Below are 27295 nucleotides of genomic sequence, written 5' to 3'. Positions count from 1 at the left end.
AAACAGCAACCTGTATGTTCTTTTATTCCATGCTCTGGTCCATTGCCTTTACTTGGGTGCTAATTACCCAGTTACTCCCACATATATGCAGGATTTAGGTTTGATAAGGCCGTAAGTCATGACTGGAACTAATGGTCAGGGGTCCCTTTACCTTTACCTTTAAGCTACTGAAGGTAATAAGTATATATGTCCAGCTGTCCTTTCTCAGCAACAAATTGTCACTGTTTATTGTGTTGAATATGGTAATTTATGGACCTAACAGGTATCTAAAGCCATTTGCACATAACGAATAGGAGCCTACACAACACAAAACACTATTGCTGTATGTATGTTTTATTTTATTTGTTTTTTTATCTTATATTTTGGAAATGTACAACCAGTTTTTTTCCTTTAAATTTTTTTGGGCCCCCAAGAGAGTGGGGCCCTAAGCTATAGCTTGTTTAGCTTATATGTAAATCCAGCACTGTATGTGTGGAATCTCTGTGTGATACCCTTTAGGTAAAGGTAAAGGGACCCCTGACCATTAGGTCCAGTCGTGACCAACTCTGGGGTTGCGGCGCTCATCTCGCTTTATTGGCCGAGGGAGCCGGCGTACAGCTTCCGGGTCATGTAGCCAGCATGACTAAGCCGCTTCTGGCGAACCAGAGCAGCGCACAGAAACGCTGTTTACCTTCCCGCCAGAATAAACCTATTTATCTACTTGCACTTTGATGTGCTTTCGAACTGCTAGGTTGGCAGGAGCAGGGACCGAGCAACCGGAGCTCACCCCGTCGCGGGGATTGGAACCGCCAACCTTCTGATCGGCAAGTCCTAGGCTCTGTGGTTTAACCCACAGCACCACCCGCGTCCCTGTGATACCCTTTGACTCTGAGCTAAATATATTATTACATGCGTCTGTACTGTGGAATGCATGTGCGTGTTTGCGTGCAACTTGTGATTAAGGGTGTACAACAGCACACTGCTGAGATCAAGCTTCTCTAGAGTCCATTAGAAAGCATTGTTAGGCACAAATGAGAATTTAAAAGTTTGTCCCCAAGACAGGAAGTGCAAGAAATCTGGATTTATTGGGAGAAACTCTCCCTCTTTTTGCGCTGATGCAGTGCACCAGGAACCGGATTCATCTGTCACGTTGCATTACTTGACAGGTACTGAGAATGTGATAGCCCATTTTTTAAATGTCATGTGTGCTGGAGCCTTCTGCAAAGACTGGATTTCAGTTCCTCTGGGCCGCTGCTGTGGATTCTGAAGACGGCTTCTGTTCACTCTCAGGATAACAACATCATTATCTGCCAAGGAAACATTCCAAAAGAATTCTTATTTAATAGAAAGGTCTTTCTCTATACATTGCAGTAACTGCAAGGAGCATGTTGACATTGCAAGACATGCAGTTAAATGGGTCATATAGTCACATTACAGTCTCCTTTTTTTGAGAACTATAGGTCTTTGAAGTGGGGTTGGTGAGCTCCAACATTATTTTCACTGATGGTTACTATCCCACTCCCAGAACAATGGTTCCCAAGAGAAGTGTAATAGTTAAATGTTCTGACCAGGCAATTGGTCAGCACCTGAACCTTCCACTGCCTTGACTGCTACAACTATTTTCATTGGGTTGATTGATCGCCATTAAACTTGGTGCACTTCCTCCGCAGATTACTTTGCTGTTGGGTGCAGGCTCAATCTGCCTTCCCACCACTACACTTGTACTAGCATGATAAGGGATGCCAGTGGTGCTGTGGTCTAAATCACTGAGCCTCTTGGGCTTGCTGATTGGAAGGTCAGCGGTTCGAATCCCCGCAACGGAGTGAGCTCTCGTTGTTCTGTCCCAGCTCCTGCCAACCTAGCAGTTCGAAAGCACGCCAGTGCAATAGGTACTGCTGTGACGGGAAGGTAAACAGCATTTCCGTGTGCTCTGGTTTCCATCATGTTGTTCCATTGAGCCAGAAGAGGTTTAGTCATGCTGGCTGCATGACCCAGAAAGCTGTGGACAAACACCAACTCACTCGGCCTGAAGTGAGATGAGTGCCACACCCTATAGTCACCTTTGACTGAACTTAACCGTCCAGGGGTCCTTTACCTTTTTTACTTTACTATGTGGTACCGGCCAGAAACCAAAAAAGACTGCCTCATGGCCCTTACATGAGATGAATAGGTACCACTGTGGCAGGAAGGTAAATGATGTTTCTGTGCGCTCTGGTTTCCATCATGGTGTCCCATTCCACTAGAAGTGGTTTAGTCATGCTGGCCACATGACCCAGAAAGCTGTCTGTTGACAAACGCCGGCTCCCTTGGTGAAAGCAAGATGAGCACTGCAACCCCATAGTCGCCTTTGACTGGACTTAACCACCCAGGGGTCCTGACAGTTAAGTCCAGTCGTGAACAACTCTGGGGTTGTAGTGTTTATCTCGCTTTACTGGCCAATGGAGCCGGCATTTGTCCGCAGGCAGTTTTTCTGGGTCATGTGGCCAGCATGACTAAGCCCCTTCTGGCGAAACCAGAGCAGTGCACAGAAATGCCGTTTACCTTCCCGCCGGAGTGGTACCTATTTATCTACCTGTACTTGACGTGCTTTTGAACTGCTAGGTGGGCAGCAGCTGGGAGCGAGCAATGGGATTCCTGGGTCTGATAGGTGTTAGAATTTAATCAATTTTTAGAGTGTTAATAAGGCTGCCAGACACTGGATTTAGCAAATCATTAAAATGCCGGCCAAACTGGCTCCACATGTTCAGGAACTCGCCTGGGAGGGCAGCCATTAATCAAAGGCAAAGGGAAGCTAATGGGCCATCAGGCAAGACTCTGTGCTCCCCACTCCACTTTAGGAGAAAAAGCTGATTGGAGAGTTTAGGGTTTGCTATTGGGGATGCTGTGAGCTGGAGGAAAACAGCTGCAGTCTGTGAAACTCGGCAAGCTGGAGGGAGGCCTAGCCATGGCTGGTCTCTTTTTGGCTCCAAGACTGCTGTGGCTAGGGGGAAAAGAAGAACATATTGGGGTGTCAATGCTGTAAGCTCCTCCATCACCGGCTCAGGCTCAGGCTGCATGTTGTTGTTTAGTCATTTAGTCGTGTCCAACTCTTCGTGACCCCATGGACCAGAGCACGCCAGGCACCCCTGTCTTCCACTGCCTCCCGCAGTTTGGTCAGACTCATGCTGGTAGCTTCAAGAACACCATCCAACCATCTCGTCCTCTGTCATCCCCTTCTCCTTGTGCCCTCCATCTTTCCCAACATCAGGGTCTTTTCCAGGGAGTCTCCTCTTCTCATGAGGTGGCCAAAGTCTTGGAGCCTCATCTTCAGGATCTGTCCTTCCAGCGAGCACTCAGGGCTGATTTCCTTCAGAATCGATAGGTTTGATCTTCTTGCAGTCCATGGGACTCTCAAGAGTCTCTTCCAGCACCATAATTCAAAAGCATCAATTCTTTGGCGATCAGCCTTCATTATGGTCCAGCTCTCACTTCCATACATCACTACTGGGAAAACCATAGCTTTAACTATACTGACCTTTGTCGGCAAGGTGATGTCTCTGCTTTTTAAGATGCTGTCTATATATGTGTAAATAAACCATATATCATAAAGGAACCACAGCCTCCAATTGCAAACCCTGGACCCCTGGAATCTTTGCTGCTTATAGAATGGGATGCTGTGCAACAATATTTATAAAGAGAATAGATTCTTCTAAGAGGGATGGGAAGCTGGTGACCCATGGGCTGGATCTGGCCCTTGAATCCTTTCTAACCGGCCCAGTAGTTTCTCTGCCCTCTTCGCAGTCCCACTCCCTTCCCCCAGGTTTTTCACAGCAATCTTGTGGCAGCAGTGATAGGAAACCCAAGATGCTGTTTGCTGCTGCACCCACAGTGCCCAACTCCCTGTCTTGGTCACCCCTCTCTGTGCCCTTCTGCAGAGCTTGGCAAAGACGACTATGTTAAGTTGTGGGTGAACATATCAGACGACACAGCTATTCTTCAGACAGCTCTTGTTTATTCACAGGCCCAGAACAGAACTGGGCTGAAGGGTTCAGCCAGCCTGCTTATATAGAGCTCCAGTACAACATAACTGTAACAACTTTCTGTAACTATCCAATCACTGAACGTCACTTTCAATTCCTTATTTGCATATGTGGACCTGAGTGAAAGCGATCTACAGTAGCCCCCTGCTGGCCCAGGGTGAGAACTTCAGTACATAACAGACTAGGCTAAGCTTTTGGGGCACAACATGTTCATCGACAGCGCTTGGGCAGGATCAAAGGGGACCTGCTGCCCTCAAGAAAAGGGATCTTTGGGGAAGAGAGACTTGCGCAAGTCGGGAGATTATGGAGATATTTCTGCGTGGAGAGTACAGCATTTTTCCTTGTTGGGTGGGCTAGATGTAGAGTTGTTAAATTTGCCTGTTGAACTGGTATTCACATGACAAGTACGTATCCAGGCTGGAGAGTGTCTGGGTGGAAAATGGAGAACTGAATATATTGTGGGTGGGTTTCGCTTTATTTGGGGCAAAAGGCTAGGGAACACGAGACAGCGAATGTCTGGATGCAGAAGTGAAAAATTAATGGGGAAAAGTGCCTTGGGTTTGTGGGGGAGAAGACAGGGATCAGTTTCATTTTTGTCTTGCCAGTGGCCAGTTAATAATAATAAATAATAACTTTTTATTTATACCCCGCCCTTCCCGGTTCAGAAACCGGGCTCAGGGCAGCTAACAACAAATTTAAAACACTTAATTGATGCAACAAAAAAGAGCATAAAATACAGTATAAAACATGAATAACAATAAATTCAGAATTCAAAAATCAATTTAGGGGGAAAATCCATCCAATAAACATTGGATGATCACCAGGGCTAGCTGGCTAAATTAGTCCTATTTGGGCCAGCAAGGAGACCAGGGGAGAATTAGCTGTGGGATCCCAGAGTGGGTAATCTTCATAAAAAGGAGAGGGGGAGGGAAGGAAGGGGAATAAAAGATCAGGCTAAGTTCGAATTGAAAGCCAGGCAGAATAGCTCTGGCGGAAGGAAGTTAAATCCTGCAGGGCCCTGGTCTCATGGGACAGAGCATTCCACCAGGTTGGAGCCATCACTGAGAAGGCCCTGGCCCCGGTGGAGGATAATCTGACTTCCGTAGGGCCCGGGACCTCTAAACTATGATTATTCATGGACCTTAAGGTCCTCTGCGGGGCATAGTTAGATGGATGTGTGTGTGTGTGTGTGTGTGTGTGTGTGTGTGTGTGTTTGTATCGCTGGATGTGTGAATGGATTGTGACCCACCCTCATCCATCAGAGTACATTTCAGTTGCTTTTAACTTGGAAGGGGGAAATGTGTAGGGTGGCTCTCCTGGTATAAAGTCTAGTCATTCTTAAACAAAAGACTTCCATAAGGATAGAAAATTTCCTCAGAGTTCCGTACATTGATGTACAATATTGCTGCATTTTTCATAAGGAGAAATTTGAAGGAAAGTTTGGGTTTCCTTCTTAGGCAAAACATCTGAGTAATTCAGCGGGACACTAGTGTTTTATTAAGACTAAAGGTAAAGGGACCCCTGACCATTAGGTCCAATCGTGGCCAACTCTGGGGTTGTGGCGCTCATCTCGGTTTATTGGCCGAGGGAGCCGGCGTACAGCTTCTGGGTCATGTGGCCAGCATGACTAAGCCGCTTCTGGCGAACCAGAGCAGCGCACGGAACCGCCGTTTACCTTCCCGCTGGATTGGTACCTATTTATCTACTTGCACTTTGATGTGCTTTTGAACTGCTAGGTTGGCAGGATCAGGGACCGAGCAACAGGAGCTCACCCATTGCGGGGATTCGAACCACTGACCTTCTGATCGGCAAGTCCTAGGCTCTGTGGTTTAACCCACAGTGCCACACGCGTCCCATACTTCTGTAGTGTTAGCTTTTTTTGCTGCTGCATCACACTGTTGGCTCATATTAAGCGTGTGGCCTGCTAAGACCCCTAGATCCTTTTCACATGTACCACTGGCAATCCAGGTGTCCCACATCTTATATTTGTGCCACTGGTTCTTCCTGCCTAAGTGCAGAACATTACATTCCTCCCTATTGAAATTCACCCCCCCCAACTCCACCCCAAACATATAGGCCTTTGTCCTGCCCTGGCAATTTCCATCAAGCAGTATTTCCTTCGCTTGATTTTATGAGTGAAGAATGCCATCATGGACTTGTCTTGTGGCTTCACCCTTGAGTCAAATAGCAGCTTCATAGATGGGGAGATGGTTTTAGGGTGGAAAAGACTCTGAAAATGCTCCTCCCCATCCTCATGTTGTTGTTGTTTAGTCGTTTAGTCGTGTCTGACTCTTCGTGACTCCATGGACCAGAGCACGCCAGGCACTCCTGTCTTCCACTGCCTCCTGCAGTTTGGTCAAACTCATGCTGGTAGCTTCGAGAACACTGTCCAACCATCTCGTCCTCTGTCATCCCCTTCTCCTTGTGCCCTCCATCTTCCCAACATCAGGGTCTTTTCCAGGGAGTCTTCTCTTCTCATGAGGTGGCCAAAGTCTTGTAGCCTCAGCTTCACAATCTGTCCTTCCAGTATCCTCATAGCTGTTCTTAAAAGGAGGGGAGGGGAGCTAGGCATATTAAATACAATTACCCATCTAGCATATTGTCTAGTTTGGTCTGCAGAGGAGAAGTTGCTCAGCAGAAAGGTCAGGACTTGCTCTCTGTAGCTGCCGCGAAGTTGCCGCGACGGCACGCCAGCCCGATTTGCCTCTCCCCCTCCCTCTCCCCCACAACTTCAATATTTATTTATTGCAAAGACGGTTCCTGTGACAGTGTTTGTTATTTTACCTGAAGTAACAGTCAAATCTGATTCAAAGGGAAGATGCACAATAAAAGATAACAAAAGGTCAGCTTCTTGAATAACGTTAAAGACATTTGTCAGAGTCAATGGAGTCCGGATTCTCCTGCGATCAACCCATTTCAGGTTTAATTCTGTGCACGGAATGGAAAAGGTCCTCGTCTGTCTGTCTTTCTCCCTTTGAATCAGCTCTCCCACTAGGCATGGAATGGCAAAGGAATCGAACCACAATGGCCTTTCAGAGAGCCCTGTTATTTTCACCATTTGGGCTGTTATATGAAGCATGCGCATCAGAAAAATGCTTCTTTGAGGGCCCTGCAAACTTCACTCGGTGCCCTTTAACTTGGTGACTCCAATTAAGATGCTTGTTTTAAACCTTTGAAGCCACAGGCACCATTGAGATTGAGATTGAATTGGGGGGCAGAGGTGGACAGAACCCTTTCCTATCTCATTGTTTTCTAGCTGACAATCACCCCCTCTAGTTTGCAGATATCCGGCAACAGTGAATGGTAGAAAACTGATCAAATCCTCCTTATCTGAAAATTCTGAAAAAGATTCTGAAAAAGAATCTAGATTTCAACAAGAAATCTTAAACAATGAAGTGAAAATTTTATCTAAAATGTATAAAATATTGTTGGAATGGAATACTGTGGACGAAGAGGCTAAATCTGTAATGATTAGTTGGGCTAGAGATTTCGGATATAATATTGAATTTGAGAAATGGACTAAATTATGGAAGGATGGGTTAAAGTTTACAGCTTGTACAACGATTAAGGAAAATGTTATGAAGATGTTATATAGATGGTATATAACACCAGTAAAACTGGGTACAGTGGTGCCCCGCAAGATGAATGCCTCGCAAGACAAAAAACTCGCTAGACGAAAGGGTTTTGTGGTTTTTGAGCTGCTTCGCAAGACGAATTTCCCTATGGGCTTGCTTCGCAAGACGAAAACGTCTTGCGTTTTTTGCAAGTTTGTTTCCTTTTTCTTAACACCGTTAATACAGTTGCGACTTGACTTCAAGGAGCAACTCATAGAACGCGGTGTGGTAGCCTTTTTTGAAGTTTTTGGTGATTTTTGAAGCATTTCCAAAACTTTTCCAACACCGTGCTTCGCAAGACGAAAAATTCGCTAGACGAAAAAACTCGCGGAACAAATTAATTTTGTCTTGCGAGGCACCACTGTAAAATGTATAAAGTGTGCAATAAATGTTGGAAGTGTAAGGAGACAGAAGGAACATTTTACCATATGTGGTGGGAATGTAAGAAGGTAAAAAGCTTCTGGGAGATGATTTATAATGAGTTAAAGAAAATGTTGAAATATACTTTTGTTAAAAAACCAGAAGCTCTCTTGTTGGGAATACTGGATAATGAAATTAGTAAAAAAGATGTGAAATTAGTTTTGTATGCAGTAACAGCAGCCAGAATTTTGCTGGCACAGAAATGGAAACAGGAAGAGATGCCCACGAAAGAAGAATGGAGGATGAAACTGATGGAATACGCAGAAATGGACAGATTGACGGGGAGAATTAGGAACCAACGTGACCAGAGATTCCCCGAGGACTGGAAGAAATTTACAGAGTATATCTAAAATTTCTGTGATGAGCAAATAACTTTCGTTGGCTTTCAAGAAGCTCTGTGAAATTACCATTAGAAATATTGTTTAAAAAATATGATGTGATTAAGAGTATTTGAGTGCAATATAATATTGGGAAATGTGAGACGAGGATAAAAAAATAAACGGAAAATTATCAGACAAGCTGAGGGAAGTTCTGGAAAAAAGGGTTTAAGTTAAAAATGGATGTATAATTTGTTAAAAATGTTTTTTTTTTTTTAAATTGGAAAATCTAATAAAAAAATATTTATAAGCAAAATCCTCCTTATCTGATAAACCTGTTTAATGGTGGCTGGTTTTTAGGGGTAGAAAATAGCATTATCTTCATGATGAGCCATTGTGCACAAATGACTCGTGAGGATACACGCACCACAAGAAGCTCATCTTAAAAACAAAGACAAAAGTGACTTCTGCATGGCAACTATTTTGTACAGTCCTTGAAAATTTTCTTTTGGGGGTGGGCGGGGGGGGGGAAGGAAGGGCTTGTCCAGACTTACCTTTCCTTTGCACTTTCCAGGCATAAAGGTAAAGGGTAAAGGGACCCCTGACCATTAGGGCCAGTCGTGGCTGACTCTGGGGTTGCGGCGCTCATCTCGCTTTATTGGCCGAGGGAGCCGGCGTACAGCTTCCGGGTCATGTGGCCAGCATGACTAAGCCGCTTCTGGCGAACCAGAGCAGTGCACGGAAACGGCGTTTACCTTCCCGCCGGAGCGGTACCTATTTATCTACTTGCACTTTGATGTGCTTTCGAACTGCTAGTGTAGCCTTATGAGGCTTTGCCCTCGGGTGGGAAAAATATTGCGCCTGGGAAAGGGAAGTGGGAGTCAACAGACACTCAAGGAATAGTTTCGGAAAAAAGGCTTTTATTTCTACCATCCATGAACTGGTAGAAGGAGCAAGTGTGATAAGTCACAAAAAGCATGCACAAAGTTCACAGTCATGTGCACAAGCATGTATACCCCTTTCCAGTTCCCTCCTCCTTTCTCCTCCCTCAGGAGTCCTGCCCCATGTTGAGGTTCCTGAGCATGTACAGAAAGCTGTCTTGGGACTATTGTGGACTCTTGGCACCCTTCCCAGGAAAGAGGTTTCAGAGTGTTCAGATATGTTTCAATCTCTTGTTCTGGCATGGTTCCCGGACAGAAAGCAACTTGCAATGTGGTTCTTTAGCAAGGCCAGAAGGCATGAGAAAGGCCTGAGAAACAATGGACTGTTCTCTACCTTTGTTACGGCAGAGCGGAATGTTTCTGATGCTTAGCTGCTGAGAAAATAATTTTGAAAAGCTTTGAGAAGCTTTGAGCCTGCTTTGGTGGGGAGTGACTTCGGGCCTAGGTGGGGTCACCTGTCCTCACCTCCTACACTAGGTTGGCAGGAGCAGGGACCGAGCAACGGGAGCTCACCCCGTCACGGGGATTCGAACCGCTGACCTTCTGATCGGCAAGTCCTAGGCTCTGTGGTTTAACCCACAGCACCACCCGCATCCCCTTTCCAGGCATAGTCCGCACTTAAAGCTCAGTCTCCGAGCACTTTTTTTTTTTGCTCCAGAGCTTTCCCTGTGAAAACTCGCTCTTTAAAGCTGAATCGGAGCAAATGGGAACTCCCCAGAAAACCTGAATTGCTGTTTGCTGTGCTTCTGATTTAAAGAGCAGGTTTACGTGGGGAAAGCTCTGCGGTGAGAAAGAGAGATAGAGCACTTGGACATGGAGTTTTAAAGAGCAGATGTGTGCCTGGAAAGAGCGGGGGGGGGGGAGAAAAAGGACAAAGAGTCAACTGGAAGAGTTTGTAGTTTTGAATTCAGATACACAGAAAGAATGGTAAAAGTTATGCGTTTAAGCTGTAGTTGGGTGAAAGCTGGCATGTAGTTGCTGCTGTTTGGGAATCTGTTGCAAAATTAGTAGTTTCGCTGCCTGCTGTAGGATTATGTTTGCGTGGACAGGCAGAGACCCCCAAGTGGAATAATGACTCAAGAAAACGTGTTATGGGATTAAAATTTGGCCACAACTTTATTAAAGCTTCAGATGTAGGAAGACCTTGGCTTAGGCATTGGGCGTTTATCCCTCCCAGTCCCCGACCGGGGATCTGGGGAACATCAGGGTTATCAGAGTGTGTGGGGGGATTGGGCTGGCTCTGGAGAATATATGTTCAAGCAGAGAGCCTACCCCCCATTTCACCGCCGTCGCAGGGGAGAGCAATGACAACCTCCAGGCGTATGGCCAATGCCTCCCCTCAAAACAACCCCTTTAGCGGGGAACCCTGGGATAGCTGTCGCAGGGAGGGCGTGGGTCACCGCTTCATGCCCCCCTCCAATTTAGAGAAGATAGACTAAAGGGTTCCACCCAAGGCCTGAAACCCCCAAAGTTGTGACGTTTTGCTATGGGGAAGGCAAAACCTGCCAATGCAGGAAAATTCCTTCCCGGCCCTTCAAACAGCAACCATAACATAGCAGCGCCTGCGTACCTGTGGAGAAGAGGTTAACCTGCAAAAGAAGGCTTAACTGAGGGAGGGCAGGGTGGGAAAAGCTCTGAAGCCGACTGAGAACCCCCAGGTAAGTTCCACCACTATTGTGTGGCCAGGGCGGTCCCTCCCCTTACCTGGCCAACTCTCTCCTGGCAACGCCTCCCCAGCTGGGATTGGTTAACCAGCAGAGGTAGGTGGCTACCTCCAGGTGTCTGGCTGGGGGGGAGGGCGAATCCAGGCTGTACTGCCGGGAGCTGCATGGGATGGGGGGGCTGCATGTGACCACGCAAAAGGCACCCCCCATTTGATGTGGGGAGCGGTCATTACCTCCAAGTGCTCTGCATTTACCTTTTTGTCGCCCACCTTCATGGAGTCTCTCTTTTCATTTCAGATTCTCCAGTTCACAGCAATTCTGCACCTGCGAATCTGGGATCGGGCCTTCCCACAGGGAATTCCTTAGATGGCACGTCCAACTACCTTGAGTCTCCCCTCAGTGCTTCAAGGACTCTCTCGTCGCCTATGAGCTCAGCAGCATCTGTGAATACAATGAGCTCGCCGTACAGAGTGCTCACGTCCTCTATGGGATCGCATTCCGTTCCTTTGTCTTCACCAGCGGGTGTGAATTTTGCTGCACACACTAGCCCCCAGGTCGGTATCATCCGATATTCTTCTTTTATGCAGTTTGGTAAACTGGAGTTTTCATGAATATGCTGTATGTTAGGCCCAGTTCTCAATTATTTGTGGAATTCCTTGCATGTAGCAGGAGGTTTTTCTGAAATAGATGAATAAAGCAGTTGACTTCTCTACTGTGTTCCAGACAGACAGGTATTCTGCTCCAGATATTCCAGAACCTTTCTGCTATGTTCTAGTATGACTAGAGACTTGGCAATAAAAGCTAAAGAAGTTCAGCTAGCGCAAGGAGTGCACCAAGTAAATCTCTTCTAGAGAGTCAGGGGAAAAGCTGGAACAAATTTAGAGGTTGTTTGGTGAAAGGAGAGGAAGGAGAAGTTCCAACGGACAACTAAAACTCCTTGCATAATAATAATTTATACCCCGCCCATCTGGCTGGGTTTCCCCAGCCACTCTGGATGGATCCCACCCAACAGAATATTACAAACATGATAAAACATCAAACATTAAAAACTTCCCTAAACAGGGTTGTCTTCAGATGTCTTCTAAAAGTCAGGTAGTTGTTTATTTCCTTGACATCTGATGGGAGGGCTTTCCAAGAGGGTGGGTGCCACCACCGAGAAGGCCCTCTGCCTGGTTTCCTGTAACCTCGCTTCTTGCAGTGAGGGAACCGTCAGAAGGCCCTCGGCGCTGGACCTCAGTGCTGAATGATGGGGGTGGAGACGCTCCTTCAGGTATACTGGGCTGAGGCCGTTTAAGGCTTTAAAGGTCAGCACCAACACTTTGAATTGTGCTCGGAAACGTACTGGGAGCCTATGTAGGTCTTTCAGGACCGGTGTCTTGGCGGCCACTCCCATTCCTGCAAGGAACTGTTTGGTTGGATGCCTTCCTAAGAGATTTGATTCCCCCTCTCAACATTGTTTTGCAGCCCCCACTCAACTTCATCTCTGTGTATGGTGCACCCTTTGCAAACCTGGTGCCCCCCCTTCAGCCCTAGCCAGCACACTTGGAGGCAGAGGAGCTGCACGCCACAAATGTACATGGGCAGTGAGGGTTTGGCGCACAGCGAAACAATTCATTGCAGGTTTCATGAAGCATTTATTTATAAGGCCGTAACAGATTATGCTGCCTTCTTGCTAACCACAGATGTAACAAATCCAAACCCAGCCTTGGAAATTTTGTTCTCTCCTTTTGCAACCTTTCTCTGTCCTCCGCGAAGCAAATTCCACCCCCCTTAAGCCAAGATTAGGCAGTTTGCTGTTGGCTGTGAGTCCTGTAAGAGCAACTTCCCCGTCTCTCAATCTGGCAACTGGCCTTTTCTACCTGGCCTGGAAGGACTGGGACCCAACTGGTTCCTGTTATAAAGAGTGTTGCTGCTTCTGCTTAATATGGGCTTTGCACAAGGGTGGTCTGAAGGAGTATTAAAATCTTTGCATCCCCAGGTGAGAAAGGGAAAAAGTGCCTACCTGCCTTTCAACAGGCCTCCATGATATATCCCAAGTGTTGACTGAATTATTAGAGCTCATCTACACTTCCACTTGTCCCAGGGCCAGAGAGCTTTCCCTGGGAAAACCTGCCCTTTCTCACTGAATCAGAGCAAACAATGATACCCAGAAAACCAGATGGATGTTTGCTGCAATTCAGCAGTGAAGAGTGATTTTTCCCTTGGAAAAAGCCGCTGGAACAAGCAGAAGTGTGAACAAGCCCTCGTTCTCACGTTCTTTCGTGGTTTGCGACGTGAGATTTAGAAGAGGTGTTCAAATGTTGCTTTTGCTGCCCCGGTATCACCTGACTGGGGCAGATCATCTGGTAAAATGTGAACAAACCCCCCCCCCGCCCCTCCAAACCCGTTTGAAAAACATGGACTCTGAACAGGGGCGGCAGTTCCAAGCTGTCGTGCTGAGTAGCTCGAAGGAGTGCGGTTCACTTGCTTTCCTGCTAATGGGATGAGGCAGCTGGTCTTTGGGGATTAGCAAGCAGTCAGCTAATGGATTTGGGTTCAAGCAGCTGTCCCAAGTATCATACTTTTAAGTAAAGTATCAAGACTTTTAAGGAGAAGCCGGTTCCCCATACCCTGTACTTTGGCTGGGGAATATGGGAGGGGAAGGTGCTAGACCTGCTTACCAAATTCTGCATTTGTTTTTGAAGGAAGCCCTGCCCGAATTATGTGGCCCTTATCCCCCCCAACTTGCAAGTGGGTGGCAAGATTGCAGGTCTACTCTCATAACGTGGAGATGCTGTTCCAGAAGTCCCTGGAGCTAAGAGGGTGGTTGGCTGGGTTTTCGCATTTGCTTTTACAACTCAGAGCGCTTGGAGACAATATTTGCTCTTCTTCCTCCTCCTCCTCCTCCCCCCGAAACAATGAACTGCTTCCCAGAAATTGTGCAGCAAGAGGGCAGCAACCCAAACTCCACAAAAATTGACCGGGTTTCAGCGCTAGCCAAGTGAGCATTTCCTTAAGACAATGCTCAGAAGCATAGCTGCCAACCATCCCTTATTTGGCGGGAAAGTCCCTTATCCCAGTGCTGTGTCCCGCTGCTGACCCTTATTGATGATGTCCCTTAAATTTCCCGGGTTTCAAAGGAAGCAGCTCCTCTCCCTCCCTCCCTGCCAACCAGGGAGGAGGGAGGCTCCAACTGTGTTGCTTGGCTGTGTTGCTCACCCAATAAGGAGTCTAAGAATGACTGGGGGGTGGAGCTTGCATGCCTTGTGCCTATCAAATCGGCCGCGTTGCCTGGGGACTCGCCTTTGCTCAGCGCTTCCCAGCGGAGAGGTGACGGTGGTTTTCCTTGCTGCATCCCCTTTGCTGGGTTGCTGCGCTGTGGGAACCACCGCTTGAGGCTTTGTTTGGCTGCTGGCTGGGCTTTCTGCCTTTGGCTCGGAGGGGCTCAGAAGTTGAACCTACCTGTGCTCTGAAAATCCCTTATTTTGGCTGCTGATCCCTTATTTTTGAGGCTGCTGGTCCCTTATTTTCATATCTGTAAGTTGACAGCTATGCTCAGAAGGTTAAAGTGCCTCACGGCACTGAGCTGCCTTAGGTAGAAGGGTGATCCTTCAGGGGCTGCTGATTCTGTATCCTGCTCTGGAAGCTGGAATGGGTGGTGGACTTGTGAGGCAACTGCTGATCACTAGAGTGCTCCTGGTAAGAAGCTGTGGTGCAAAAAACCCCCACAACTTCTGACTGTTGTTGCTCTTCAGCGTGATCTGTCTCTGATTCCCCGCCCCCTCCAAACAACAGCACTTAATGAGTGCACTTGCATTGTCCAAATTTAATGGCAACACGCTGTATGTGGGGCTACCTTCGAAGGTGACCCGGAAACTACAACTAATCCAGAATGCGGCAGCTAGACTGGTGACTGGGAGCAGCCGCCGAGACCACATCACACCGGTCTTGAAAGACCTACATTGGCTCCCAGTACGTTTCCGAGCTCAATTCAAAGTGTTGGTGCTGACCTTGAAAGCCCTAAATGGCCTCGGCCCAGTATACCTGAAGGAACGTCTCCACCCCCATCATTCAGCCCAGACACTGAGGTCCAGCGCCGAGGGCCTTCTGGAGATTCAGTACCTTGGATTTGTGCCTGAAAGCAAACTCTGGTAACTAGTGTGGTGGGGTACATTCATTGAGGTCCAGCGCCGAGGGCCTTCTGGCAGTTCCTTCACTGTGAGAAGTGAGGTTATAGGGAACCAGGCAGAGGGCCTTCTTGGTGGTGGCACCCGCCCTGTGGAACATCTTCCCATCACACGTCAAGGAAATAAACAACTATCTGACTTTGAAAAGACATCTGAAGGCAGCCTTGTTTAGGGAAGTTTATAATGTTTGATGTTTTATCGTGTTTTTAATATTCTGTTGGGGGCCACCCAGAGTGGTTGGGGAAACCCAGCCAGATGGGCGGGGTATAAATGATAAATTATTATTATTATATTATTATTATATTCATTGTACTGAGTTAGGCTGCAGCACAGCATAGTGGTGTCAGTCTCCCAAAGCTCATTGCCATCACTGGGGCTTCTGAGCAAGCTCTCTCTGGCCTTTTAATCTGCCACCTTGAAAACACATTTAAATACCTGTATTCCATACCAAATATGCCACAACAATTATTTTTCAAATAATAATTAACTACATTGCAAAATTGTTGTCATTTTATTTCCCTGCCCAGGCTGTGTCCAGACTTCCTATTTTGTGGGGTGTTTTTTGTTTTTTTTTTAAATTATTCAGCTGCCCATTACCTAGAGAACTTTAGCTATTTAGTAACTACCTAATAAACACAGCCAATAAGTACATCCTGATTATGCTACTGTTCTCACCTGCCTTTCTCCCCAAAGAAGAGCTTATGTCTTATATGCACCAATGATTTCTGCTTCCCTAAATAATAAACAAGAAGGACACCCCTGGAATGTGATCTCCCTTGGTTTCCAGAAATTAAACAGTACAGTAAACTGCACGAATTCATGTAATAACCCGCCCCGCCCCCACTTTATAGAAGAGGTGAAGCTGTTTTTCTTGGGATTGTGGCTGTGTGCTGAAGTCCAGATAAAAATAAGGGCCACACAACTGCCAAGGAATGAAATGTTAAAACCTCTATCTGGCTGCTAGCCAAGCTATCAACATAACAAGTCGTTTGCCCCCGGCTGCTCTCCCACCATCCCTTCCAGGAATAGGAAATGGAAAATGGAAGAGTGGAAAGAACTCTCAAGAAAATGAAACTCACTGCTGCTTGGGAGACAATGGGAGAATATGCCTTGCGGGGGTGGGGTGAAATCAAATGTACAGGAAATGATTTTTTATTTTTTTTTTAGAATTGGTGTTGAGATGCTAGATCTTTTCCAAAGGGTCAATAAAAGTTTCTTGATGAGCTGCTGCATGCTTGGATGTAGGTTTTGATATTTTAAAAAAATACATAAAACACCAAAATGTACCTTATTGCTGTCCTTTGTTCTTGAGAGGTATGTGTGTAAGTCTACAAGAGTAGTTTATAGAGCTGAAATAATATTAGGAAACCAGTTGATGACGCTTGCCCCAAACCAGCAAAGTGCAACAGTTTTGGCTAGACTTCTTGACTTCCCTTCTACTGGTGCTTTTCAGTTAAACCCCCCACATCACACTTTTCTGAGCCCAAAGGAATACACTAGTAAAAATGGGATAGGCGCCATTTAGAGACATTCATGGTCATTCATTTGAGTGCTGAAAACTTTCAGAGCATTCTGGAGCTGACCAAAGTGTCTAGAAGCCTTGGGAACTTCCTTTGGCTTATTTGCTCTGAACTAATGGTTTTCATACCTTGATCATTGTTGTTCTCTTTTGTGCTTCACGGCCTATGGATTGATTAATGGGTTAATTGGTGCGTGAAGGATCTTGCAGTAAAGCAGTAGATTGATCTTAATACCACTTCCAGCAGTATAATTGGATATCAGTCAGGAGCTTTTCTAAAGTTGCATCTGGCCCCAGTATGGAAACTTGTTAGGTTGGAGCAGTTCCAGGGAATGACGGGGTTCCTTGTAAGCATGTCAAAAGTTCTCTCAATTCTTGTCCGAAGTGAAACCTCTGAGGTTCAGCAAAACTACCAAGGAATTCCAGTGGATGTGTTCGGAGATTTCACATTAAAGATATTTTGCAGGAGGCTTCAGCAGACTCCTATAGGAAACAGGTGTATGAGTTTTTGAACATCACATGGTTATTATACATTACTAAGTATTTGAATGACCAAATTCTGTACTGGCGTATACATACAAAATCAAACATAGAAGGCTGGTGCTTTTATTACCATATAAGGCTATTTAAAGGATGCACAAATCAAGAACACAGCAACTAGCACACATAGCAAATGAAGAAGTATAATTGGAAAGTGTGCAGAAATGACAGAAGTACCGGTAAAGCAAATACGATCAGCAGAAGAAACACAACCTTACAAAGAGATAATTGCAAAGGTGCATGGGGGGGTGTAGAGGGACGCGGGTGGCACTGTGGGTTAAACCACAGAGCCTAGGACCTGCTGATCAGAAGGTGTGCAGTTCGGTCCGTGCTCCTGCCAACCTAGCTGTTCGAAAGCACGTCAAGTGCAAGTAGATAAGTAGGTACCACTCCGGCAGGAAGGTAAACGGCGTTTCCGTGTACTGCTGTGGTTCGCCAGAAGCGGCTTAGTCATGCTGGGTACATGACCCAGAAGCTGTACGCCGGCTCCCTCGGCCAATAAAGTGAGATGAGCGCTGCAACCCCAGAGTCGGCCACGACTGGACCTAATGGTCAGGGGTTCCTTTACCTTTACCTTATGGGGGGTGTATAGGCAGAATCTGAAGAAATTTCACTTCCCGGAGTCCCCAGATATCAAGGTTTGTAAATGAAAGATTTGTAAATGGTGGGTACCACAAGAGTGAAGGATGCTTGTCGTTTTCTTTTTTTTGGGGGGGGAATGATTCTAAGACACAGCTTAGTTGGTTGTAGCTCAGAAGGCCAGAATTTCAGGAGGCACTCAACCTTCTCCCAAGAAGCACTTTCACCAAGAGTCTTATGGAGAAGTGAGTCATGCTATGTCCCCTCTTCCCACTTGTTGTTATGCATTGGATCTGTGGCAGCGGCTTGGCAACTTAGCTTAGAAATGCCTGGTTGCGCTGTCTCAAATAGTCACTTGGGCGCCTTGAGCATGTGCTTGCAGGCTCACAGCCAGACTCTGCTTCTACGATCTTGCTGGTGAACGGCAGGCACTTACACATGGACATAAGTGGCTGCAACAGCTTCAGAACTTGCCACCCGATCATGGAAATCAGGGTGGTCATGCCTACAGCTCCCATGGGGAAGAGGTGCTGGCTGAATACTTTCCATGAGAACTGTTAACATGAATGTTGGGTCACGGTCATGGCATCAGCATCTCCCTTTCTTTCTCTCTGTGTGTCCACCTTCTCTTTTCAGCTTAATGTCATGAATAGTGTCAGCAGCTCTGAAGACGTTAAACCTCTGCCGGGACTGCAAGGGATGGGAGCCATGAATTACGCATCCACAAGCCCAGGATCGTTGACCAAGCACATTTGTGCGATTTGTGGGGACAGGTCATCAGGTACCAAACCTATTTTAAGCTCTTGACTGCAGCTTGTATATGAAGATACTTGGCATCTTTAAGGACATTGTGTCCACCCCCGCAAAATAAGATTGTATTGATTGGTTTTGGTGTGGGTGGTGCTGTGGTCTAAACTACTGTTTCGGGAAGCTTTTAATGTTTGATGTACTATATTATAGTATTTTAATATTCTTTTGGAAGCCGCCCAGAGTGGCCGGGGAAGCCCAGCCAGATGGGCGGGGTATAAATAATAAATTATTATTATTATTACTGAGCCTCTTGGGCTTGCCGATCGGAAGTTCAGCAGTTTGAATCCCCGTGACGGGGTGAGCTCCCGTTGCTCTGTCCCATCTCCTGCCAACTTAGTACTCCGAAAGCACGCCTGTGCAAGTAGATAAATAGGTACCACTCCGGCAGGAAGGTAAATGGTGTTTCTGTGCACTCTGGGTTCCATCACAGTGTTCCGTTGCACCAGAAGCAGTTCAATCCTGCTGGCCACATGACCCGGAAAGCTGTCTGTGGACAAACGCCGGCTCCCTCAGTCTGAAGCGAGATGAGCATCGCAACCCCATAGTCACCTTTGACTGGACTTAACCATCCAGGGGTCCTTTACCTTTTTTACCTTTATTCCTAATCTGTAGTCAGATATTCCAGGGTATTACAGTTCTGAGCACGATCATTCTTTATGGAACTGGGTGTTAACATGGGAACTTGAGAATCTCATACTTAACATTTTTGTCAAGGCAAATTTCAGGCTCCCTTGAGGTGTATAAGACATGGAAGCAGCCAGAAGACTTGGCTATTCCATGCTATGTGACCCTGCCTCATTGATTTTCTAGTTGAGGTCAGTAATTCCTGCTCCTGGCCTTTTAAAAGATCTTCTCCCCAAAGACCAAACTCTTTGAAAGCACAGTATTCAGCAATGCATATTCGGCACGTTACACACAAACTTTCTGATTGATGGATTGAAGACAGACAAATAAGCGCCCCCCCAACAACAATTTATCGAATTCACTGCCACAAGGCAAGGTGATAGGCATGGGTGTAGCCCGGATTTATGTAGGGGGGGGCAAAACTGAGCTATCTGTGATGTGATTGGTCAATTAGTTAAATATTTTTATTTATTTACTTGATTTAGGGTGGCAGCTGTCCCCCTGCCCCCTGGCTACACCCATGGTGACAGGCACCATCTTAGATGACTTTATAGCAGAGTCCTACACGTTTCTTCTGAGAAGCAAGTCCCATTGACTTCCATGGGGCCTTCTCCTTAAAAGGTGATTAGACAAACCCATTGCCAAATGGAGCCAACATGTTCAGGGGTTATGGCCTCCAGGCCTTGCTTTTAGCGGGCTAGTTGGATGGATCTTTTTGTTTAATCCACTAAGGGGAGGGAGGGTGGTCACTAATTTTCTTATGTCTCTTAAAAACTACTTTCTGTCTCCAACCTTAGTCTGGCTCGTCAGACAGGTTGAACGTTGCCAGGTTTGGGGTTTCTCAAGATGAGAAATTTACTATGAGGCGTCCTGTTTCTGCCGGTTAAAGGATTGGATACTTTTGGACACTACAAATGTATTGGATTTAGAAGGATATGATAACAGATTCGGATGGCATGCGTATTTGTGGTATGATAAGGTTAAAATTCATAGAGGCTTCTTAAACCACACTATAAGGAAATCAATTTATGAGGTATGGAATAGATATAAAACGTTGGTAGAACGCAAAACTCCATGGTGGCTTTCACATTGTTTAGTTGTGTCCGACTCTTCGTTACTCCATGGGCAGGGGTTGCTAAATTAACACCGTAGAACGGAGCGAGAGAGGCGAATTTTAGTGTTGCCCAGGGTGCCGCTGAAATTTGAGAGCCCAAAGTCCACCCACTGCCTCTCTGCATCTCCCTCGAATCGCTTGCTCTCGTCTCCTGACATGTGCTTCTGCCTTCTTGCCAGGGAAGCACTATGGGGTATACAGCTGCGAAGGCTGCAAAGGCTTCTTCAAGCGGACCATCAGGAAGGACCTCATCTACACATGCCGTGATAACAAGGACTGCCTGATTGACAAGCGTCAACGGAATCGCTGCCAGTACTGCCGCTACCAGAAATGTCTAGCGATGGGGATGAAGAGGGAAGGTATGTCCGTTTGGGGAGACACGACACACACGCTCCATCCTTGATTGCGCTGGCCGGAATAATCTGGACAGTTGGTAGCCCAGAATCTCTGCTCTATCACTGCACTGGATGAACCAGTGCCACAGTGGTTGGGAGTGAATACACTGCAGGGCAAACATTTATATTTATATTTATATTATTTAGTGCTTTTTTCCTTTAAAAATGTTTAGGGGTACTCTCATTTTGACTCAATAAAATCACCATTTTTTAGTTCAAATCGGGAAAAATAAAAACAGTAAATGGACATAAGTACAAAGATTCACAAAATGTTTTGGGGTATGCATCCCCCTGCATCCCCCCAGAAAAAAGCACAGATATATTTTATATATTTAATAAATTTATTTATTTGGTTTTTCAGATTAAAATTTTACAGTCACATATCAAACATACAACATAGATACAAGATTCCAAAGAATCTCCTGGACTTCCCTTCTCCCCTTTGTGGGACCAATTGTTAATCATTTCCTCCTGCATCTTTTATAATAATCCAAATATTTTACCTCTTCATTGTGTCCAAAATTCACCATTAAACGACAAATGTTATTCCAATACTACTAACAATTTTAACTTTATAAATTACAAATTTTACAAAATAAGGAATTGAAAGTGACGTTCAGTGATTGGATAGTTACAGAAAGTTGTTACTGTTGTGTTGTAGTTGAGCTCTATATAAGCAGGTTGGCTGAACCCTTCAGTTCAGTTCTGTTCTGGCCTGTAAATAAACAAGAGCTGTCTGAAGAATGGCTGTGTCGTCTGATATGTTCACCCACAACTTAGCATGCCTGAAATGTTTGGACTGGGGCAAAACCTGGTTTTTTAAAAATATATATATTTTTTCCTATTCAGCGGTTCAAGAGGAGAGGCAGAGAAGCAGAGAGCGGAGTGAGAATGAAGCTGAGTCTACAAGCAGCTGTGGCAGCAGCAATGAAGACATGCCTGTGGAGAGGATTTTAGAGGCTGAAATGGCTGTTGAGCCCAAAACCGAATCTTACAGTGATGTGAACGCTGACAACTCAGTAGGTGGCTTCTTGGGACTGGGCTGTTACTTGGACAACTTATTATTACTATTAGTAGTAGTAGTAGCAGTAATTAAATTTCTGTTTATTAAATTTGGGAGTGAAGAATAATGAGAGTGATTCATACATGCATGCCCAGAGGGCCAAACTACACATTTTGCTAAACGGGCTTTTTTAAAAAAAGTGCTTAAGCTGGCCTTTTTTAAAAAGCAAAGAAAAGCCGCTGATCCAAACTGGGACCCTGCTGAAATTCACACACCCCTGATGAAATGTACTCGGAGTCGAGAGTGGATTTCATGCTCTTTATTCAGCTCTTAGTGGTGAGGAGGAATGGAAGTTCCCCCAGAATGTCTGCTTTATATACGTTATTTACACAGTGGGCCCCACGTGATTGGCTATTTTCGGGATTCTCCTGTAGGCCAATCAAGTTGCGGATTCACTTCCACCTGGAGCTGGATTGGGTGGCTCCTGTGGACCAGTCAGACTGCTGCATTCTGGATCCTATTGTTCTAGGACCAATCAGACTGCTGCATTCTGAATTCTATTGTTCTAGGACCAATCAGACTGCTGCATTCTGAATCCTATTGTTCTAGGACCAATCAGACTGCTGCATTCTGAATCCTATTGTTCTAGGACCAATCAGACTGCTGCATTTTGGCTTCCTTTGCACCAGCATAAAAGCGGTCCACTTAAGCACACACTTTTTAAAAAGCAGGTTTAACATAACATGCCATTGGCCTGATCCTGCCAGCTCAAAGCATAGCCCACCTAATGCTGGAGAGCTTTAACCTGCAGAGCCATCCTCTGTCAATGGCAGAAGTTGCCTCAGTCCAGATCTATGCTGGGTTCGATGAATATGCAGTATTCAAAGCATTGTGCGCAGACCAGACTTGATTCAAACTGGGCAGGGTGTGAGCAGTTCTGTGTTAAGTGCCTGTTGAGCTTCACAAAGAATGAACACTTACGACATGGCGTCTTTTGGCATATGCACTGCAGATTCGCAGTCTGAAGGGGAGTTGGTTGATCGGTTGTGTTGAGAACTTAGGCAAGGTATAAATGGTATTCTTTGGCAGAGGAGAGCAGCAAGGGTGGTTTGGTTGTCTTTCAGAGAATTCTGACCATTTTGCCTCCAGTCTTCTCCCTGAGGAACCAACTTACTGGAAATAAATAAATAAATAAAATTTTATTTATACCCCGCCCTCCCCAGCCCGGGCTTAGGGTGGCGAACACCAGGTATAAAAACAACTGATTAAAATACAACTTAAAAACAAGATTAAAATACAACATTAAAATGCAGTCTCATTTCAGAAGAAACTCAAATCAAAAACTTTTTGGGGGATGAAAACGTCAAATATTCACCAAGGCCAACTATCCAGACTGGTCCTACATGGGCCAGAAAAAAGCCAGTAAAAGTAAAGGTAAAGGGGACCCCTGACCATTAGGTCCAGTCGTGACCGACTCTGGGGTTGCGGCGCTCATCTCGCTTTACTGGCTGAGGGAGCCAACGTACAGCTTCCGGGTCATGTGGCCAGCATGACATGCGTGGCCAGCGCACGGAAACGCCCGCCGGAGCGCTACCTATTTATCTACTTGCACTTTGACGTGCTTTCGAACTGCTAGGTTGGCAGGAGCAGGGACCAAGCAACGGGAGCTCACCCTGTTGCGGGGATTCGAACCGCTGACCTTCTGATGGGCAAGTCCTAGGCGCTGTGGGTTAAACCACCTGCGTCCCTGCACCACACGCGTCCCTCAAATCAAAAACTTTTTGGGGATGAAAATGTCAAATCTTCACCAAGGCCAACTATCCAGACTGGTCCTACGTGGGCCAGAAAAAAGCCAGGGAAGTCCCCAAATAGGAGTTCCGTCACAGAAGGAGAAAGGAAAAAGGAAAGAGGGGGAGGGAGGGCTGGGGTGGGAGAGGGAGTATTTGAAGGACAACAGTCATGCTGGTGGCAGTTCAAGGGTGTTTCCCCATGCGTGCCTTTGTGGCCAGTGTTGGCTGTCAGCAGCCTCAACGCAGGGCCTTTTATCCTGGTCTCCATTATGACCTTGTCTGAGGGGTAGAGAGTTCACAAAACAAAGGCAGACAAAAGCCCATGTTCTTGCTTCAGGTTCAACCAAAAGCCACCACCGCTGCCTGAATATGTTACTCTCTGGGAACAGAGATGACGCTATGGGTACTCCCAGTTTGAATTCCAGTGGGAACAGAGCACTCTTGGTGGTGCAGAAGAGCAGGCGGTGAAAGCCAAGGACATATTTCCTTCTCCCAAAAAGGACCTTTCAGAACAACCTTCCTTCAGAGAACTCAAATAGTGGCACCCAACTATGTTCATCTTAGAGCTAGGCACTGAAAAGCCCCTTCAGTACTGTCTAAATTAATTCAATAATAATAATAATAATAATAATAATAATAATAATAATAATACCCCCCCATCTGGCTGGGCTTCCCAGGCACTCTGGACGGCTTCCAACAAAATATTAAAATACACTAATGCATCAAACATTAAAAGCTTTCCTAAACAGGGCTGCCTTCAGATGTCTTCTAAAAGTCTGGTAGTTGTTGTTATCTTTGACATCTGGTGGGAGGGCATTCCACAGGGCGGGTCTATATTCAGTTCATATTGCAAATGCAATATGCACAACTCATCTATCCAGGCAAGAATTACTTGATTGAGTTGCAGGATTATTTAGCTTTGCTGGGGTTACAAACCAGAAATGGTGTGTACACCCTAGCAGGTGTGCATTACAAACAACCACTAGATTTTGGATTAAAGGTAAAGGTAAGGGAACCCCTGACCGTTAGGTCCAGTCACGGATGACTCTGGGGTTGCGGCACTCATCTCGCTTTATTGGCCGAGGGAGCCGGCGTACAGCTTCCGGGTCAGTGGCCAGCATGACTAAGCCGCTTCTGGTGAACCAGAGCAGCGCACGGAAACGCCGTTTACCTTCCCGCTGGAACGGTACCTATTTATCTACTTGCACTTTGATGTGCTTTCAAATTGCTAGGTTTGCAGGATTAACACCAATAATTTCTGGTTTGCACAGTCTCCATGTATAGAGTCTTTTGCCTGCAAATTATTAAATGGCCATTGCCAAACCCTGGTTGTGAGTGACACCTACCAATATCCCAAGGGGTTGCAGCCTATGTCACTGCTAAAAACGGATAACAGAGAGGAAAGCTTCCTCTGCTGGTCATTGCCCGTAAAGTGCCTGAGAAAAAGCGCTCTGCTATTGTCCAATAAACGGAGGATGAGAAAAGTGCTGGTAACTTGAACCAAAGGTGGCAACAGTTAACAGTTTGAAATGAGGGCAAAAAGTGATAAAATGAAAGCATTCCTCCCTGTGTTGTGTATAGTGGTACCTCGGGTTACATACACTTCAGTTTACATACGCTACAGACTCCGTTGTCCCAGAAATATTACCTCAGGTTAAGAACTTTGCTTCAGGATGAGAACAGAAATCGTGCTCCAGCAGCACAGTGGCAGCAAGAGGCCCCATTAGCTAAAGCGGTGCTTCAGGTTAAGAACAGTTTCAGTTTAAGAACGGACCTCCACAACGAATTAAGTACTTAACCCGAGGTACCACTGTACACAAATCACTTTTGTTCTATGACCGCTTTTAGTCAAAGAGATTTTGTGGGCTTTTGAATCACTGCAGAAACTTGCAGATGCTGTTTATTGGAATAATAATAATAATAATAATAATAATAATAATAATAATAATAATTTATTTATACCCCAGCCACTCTGGGTGGCTCCCAACAGAATATTAAAAACATGATAAAACATCAAACATTAAAAACTTCCCTAAACAGGGCTGCCTTCAGATGTCTTCTAAAAGTCAGGTAGTTTATTTCCTTGACATCTGATGGGAGGGCGTTCTACAGGGCGGGCGCCACTACCGAGAAGTCCCTCTGCCTGGTTCCCTGTAACCTCACTTCTCGCTGTGAGGGAACCGCCAGAAGGCCCTCGGCGCTGGATCTCAGTGTCTGGGTTGAATGATGGGGATGGAGACGCTCCTTCAGGTATACTGGAAGCATTCTAGGCTCACTGTGTCCATCCTATGGGCACCAATGCCTGATTCAAAAACCTTTTTGCCTTCAAGCATTTTTTATGGGTTCAGTATTTGGGGTGCTTTCAGTAATGGGGAGCAGGATGGCTATGATGACGAGGTGGCGGCGGTTGAATTTACTCACCCACATGCCTGCTTCTCACTTAGACCAATGATCCTGTCACCAACATATGCCACGCGGCTGACAAACAACTCTTCACGCTGGTGGAATGGGCCAAGCGAATCCCACACTTCTCAGACTTAACACTGGAAGACCAAGTTATCCTCCTCCGAGCAGGTATGGATTTTGGCCCCCTCACCTTGCCACTGCTGTACTGCTGTACTTCCTTCAATCACTTGAGGCAAGTTTTTATTAAACATTTTCAGGTTGCGTCCCGCGGTGACCCGGAAGTAACAGAACGGGTTACTTCCGGGTTTCGCCGCTCGCGCATGCGCAGACGCTCAAAATGACGTCACGCACATGTGCAGAAGCGGGGAGTCGCAACGCGCGCATGCGCAGACGCTGGTTGCGTTCTGCTCAGGATGCGAATGGGGCTCCGGAACGGATCCTGTTCGCATCCAGAGGTACCACTGTATTTATTTTTTTATTTTAAAAAATTAACAATTTCAACATAACAAAATATCAAAACATATCGTATTCATTATTTTTTCCCTTTTCTCCCCCACCTCCCCATCGAACTCTCCCTCCCTCCCTCCCTCCCTCCCTCCCTCCCCCCCCCGAGACTTCCCTCAGCTCCTCTCTGTGATTTCTCAACACATGTTATCCTCTGCATACTGTAAAATTATATAAATCCTTATATTGTCTTTTAAATATCTTTCTGGGAAGTGAGTTATTGGTTTGCTTTTGTTTTTTTAAGTATTTTGTGCTGCTATTTTGTGTTTTTATGTTGTGAACCACCCTGTGATTTTCAGAGGAAGGGCCTGTGGCGATCACACAGGGTCCCCGGATGTTTCACCGTCTATTGATTCCTGTGCCCCCACTTTATTTCTCTCTGCCACCACCCAGGCCCTGCCTGGTACAATACTAAGTCCAGTCAGGGTTAAATTGGAACATAAACTTCTGTTTATTTATTGCAGTTTAACAAGCGTGTGGTTTCATAAACGGTACTGGTCAATTACAATCATGGGGTGCCTATCCAGACCTATAACTTCCGCTACCTGCTCTCACTCACTAAACCACCTCTCAGATATTTACTTGTCTTCCTAGTTCCTAACTGTTCCTGACTCAACTTATTTCACTACACTAACTCAACCTACCCACAGATTCTAGCCCAATTCACTCCCACTCCAACCAACTACCCACCCAACTCCCAACGAACTCTTCCCTTTGCCCCTCCCAGAGCTGGTTTTATAGCCCCTCTGACTCCACCCCCCTGGGTTCTGATTGGGCAACTTGTTTAACCATTTCACCTCCAGCACTCTCATATCTTAACATCACAGGGCAGTATACAAATTTAAGAACTGAATAATAAGCAAGCAAGCAAGCAAGCAAGCAAGCAAGCAA

General features: G+C 46.0%; 1 protein-coding gene across 2 annotated transcripts in view; it reads left to right on the top strand.

Moving 5' to 3' along the window:
- RXRG (retinoid X receptor gamma) overlaps positions 1–27295 on the top strand; it is a 79328-nt gene that overhangs the window by 37898 nt on the left and 14135 nt on the right. For both annotated transcript variants that reach the window (XM_082225516.1, XM_082225517.1), the window contains exons 2-6: positions 11252–11508; positions 18395–18539; positions 20486–20665; positions 21551–21720; positions 25939–26068. In XM_082225516.1, the coding sequence (XP_082081642.1) occupies positions 11252–11508; positions 18395–18539; positions 20486–20665; positions 21551–21720; positions 25939–26068 (882 nt within the window). The remainder of the gene's footprint in view (positions 1–11251; positions 11509–18394; positions 18540–20485; positions 20666–21550; positions 21721–25938; positions 26069–27295) is intronic.

This window comes from Podarcis vaucheri, assembly GCF_965113315.1.
Source record: "Podarcis vaucheri genome assembly, chromosome: 6".
Classification (NCBI taxonomy): Eukaryota; Metazoa; Chordata; class Lepidosauria; order Squamata; family Lacertidae; genus Podarcis; species Podarcis vaucheri.
This window is presented reverse-complemented; position numbering and strand designations above follow the sequence as displayed.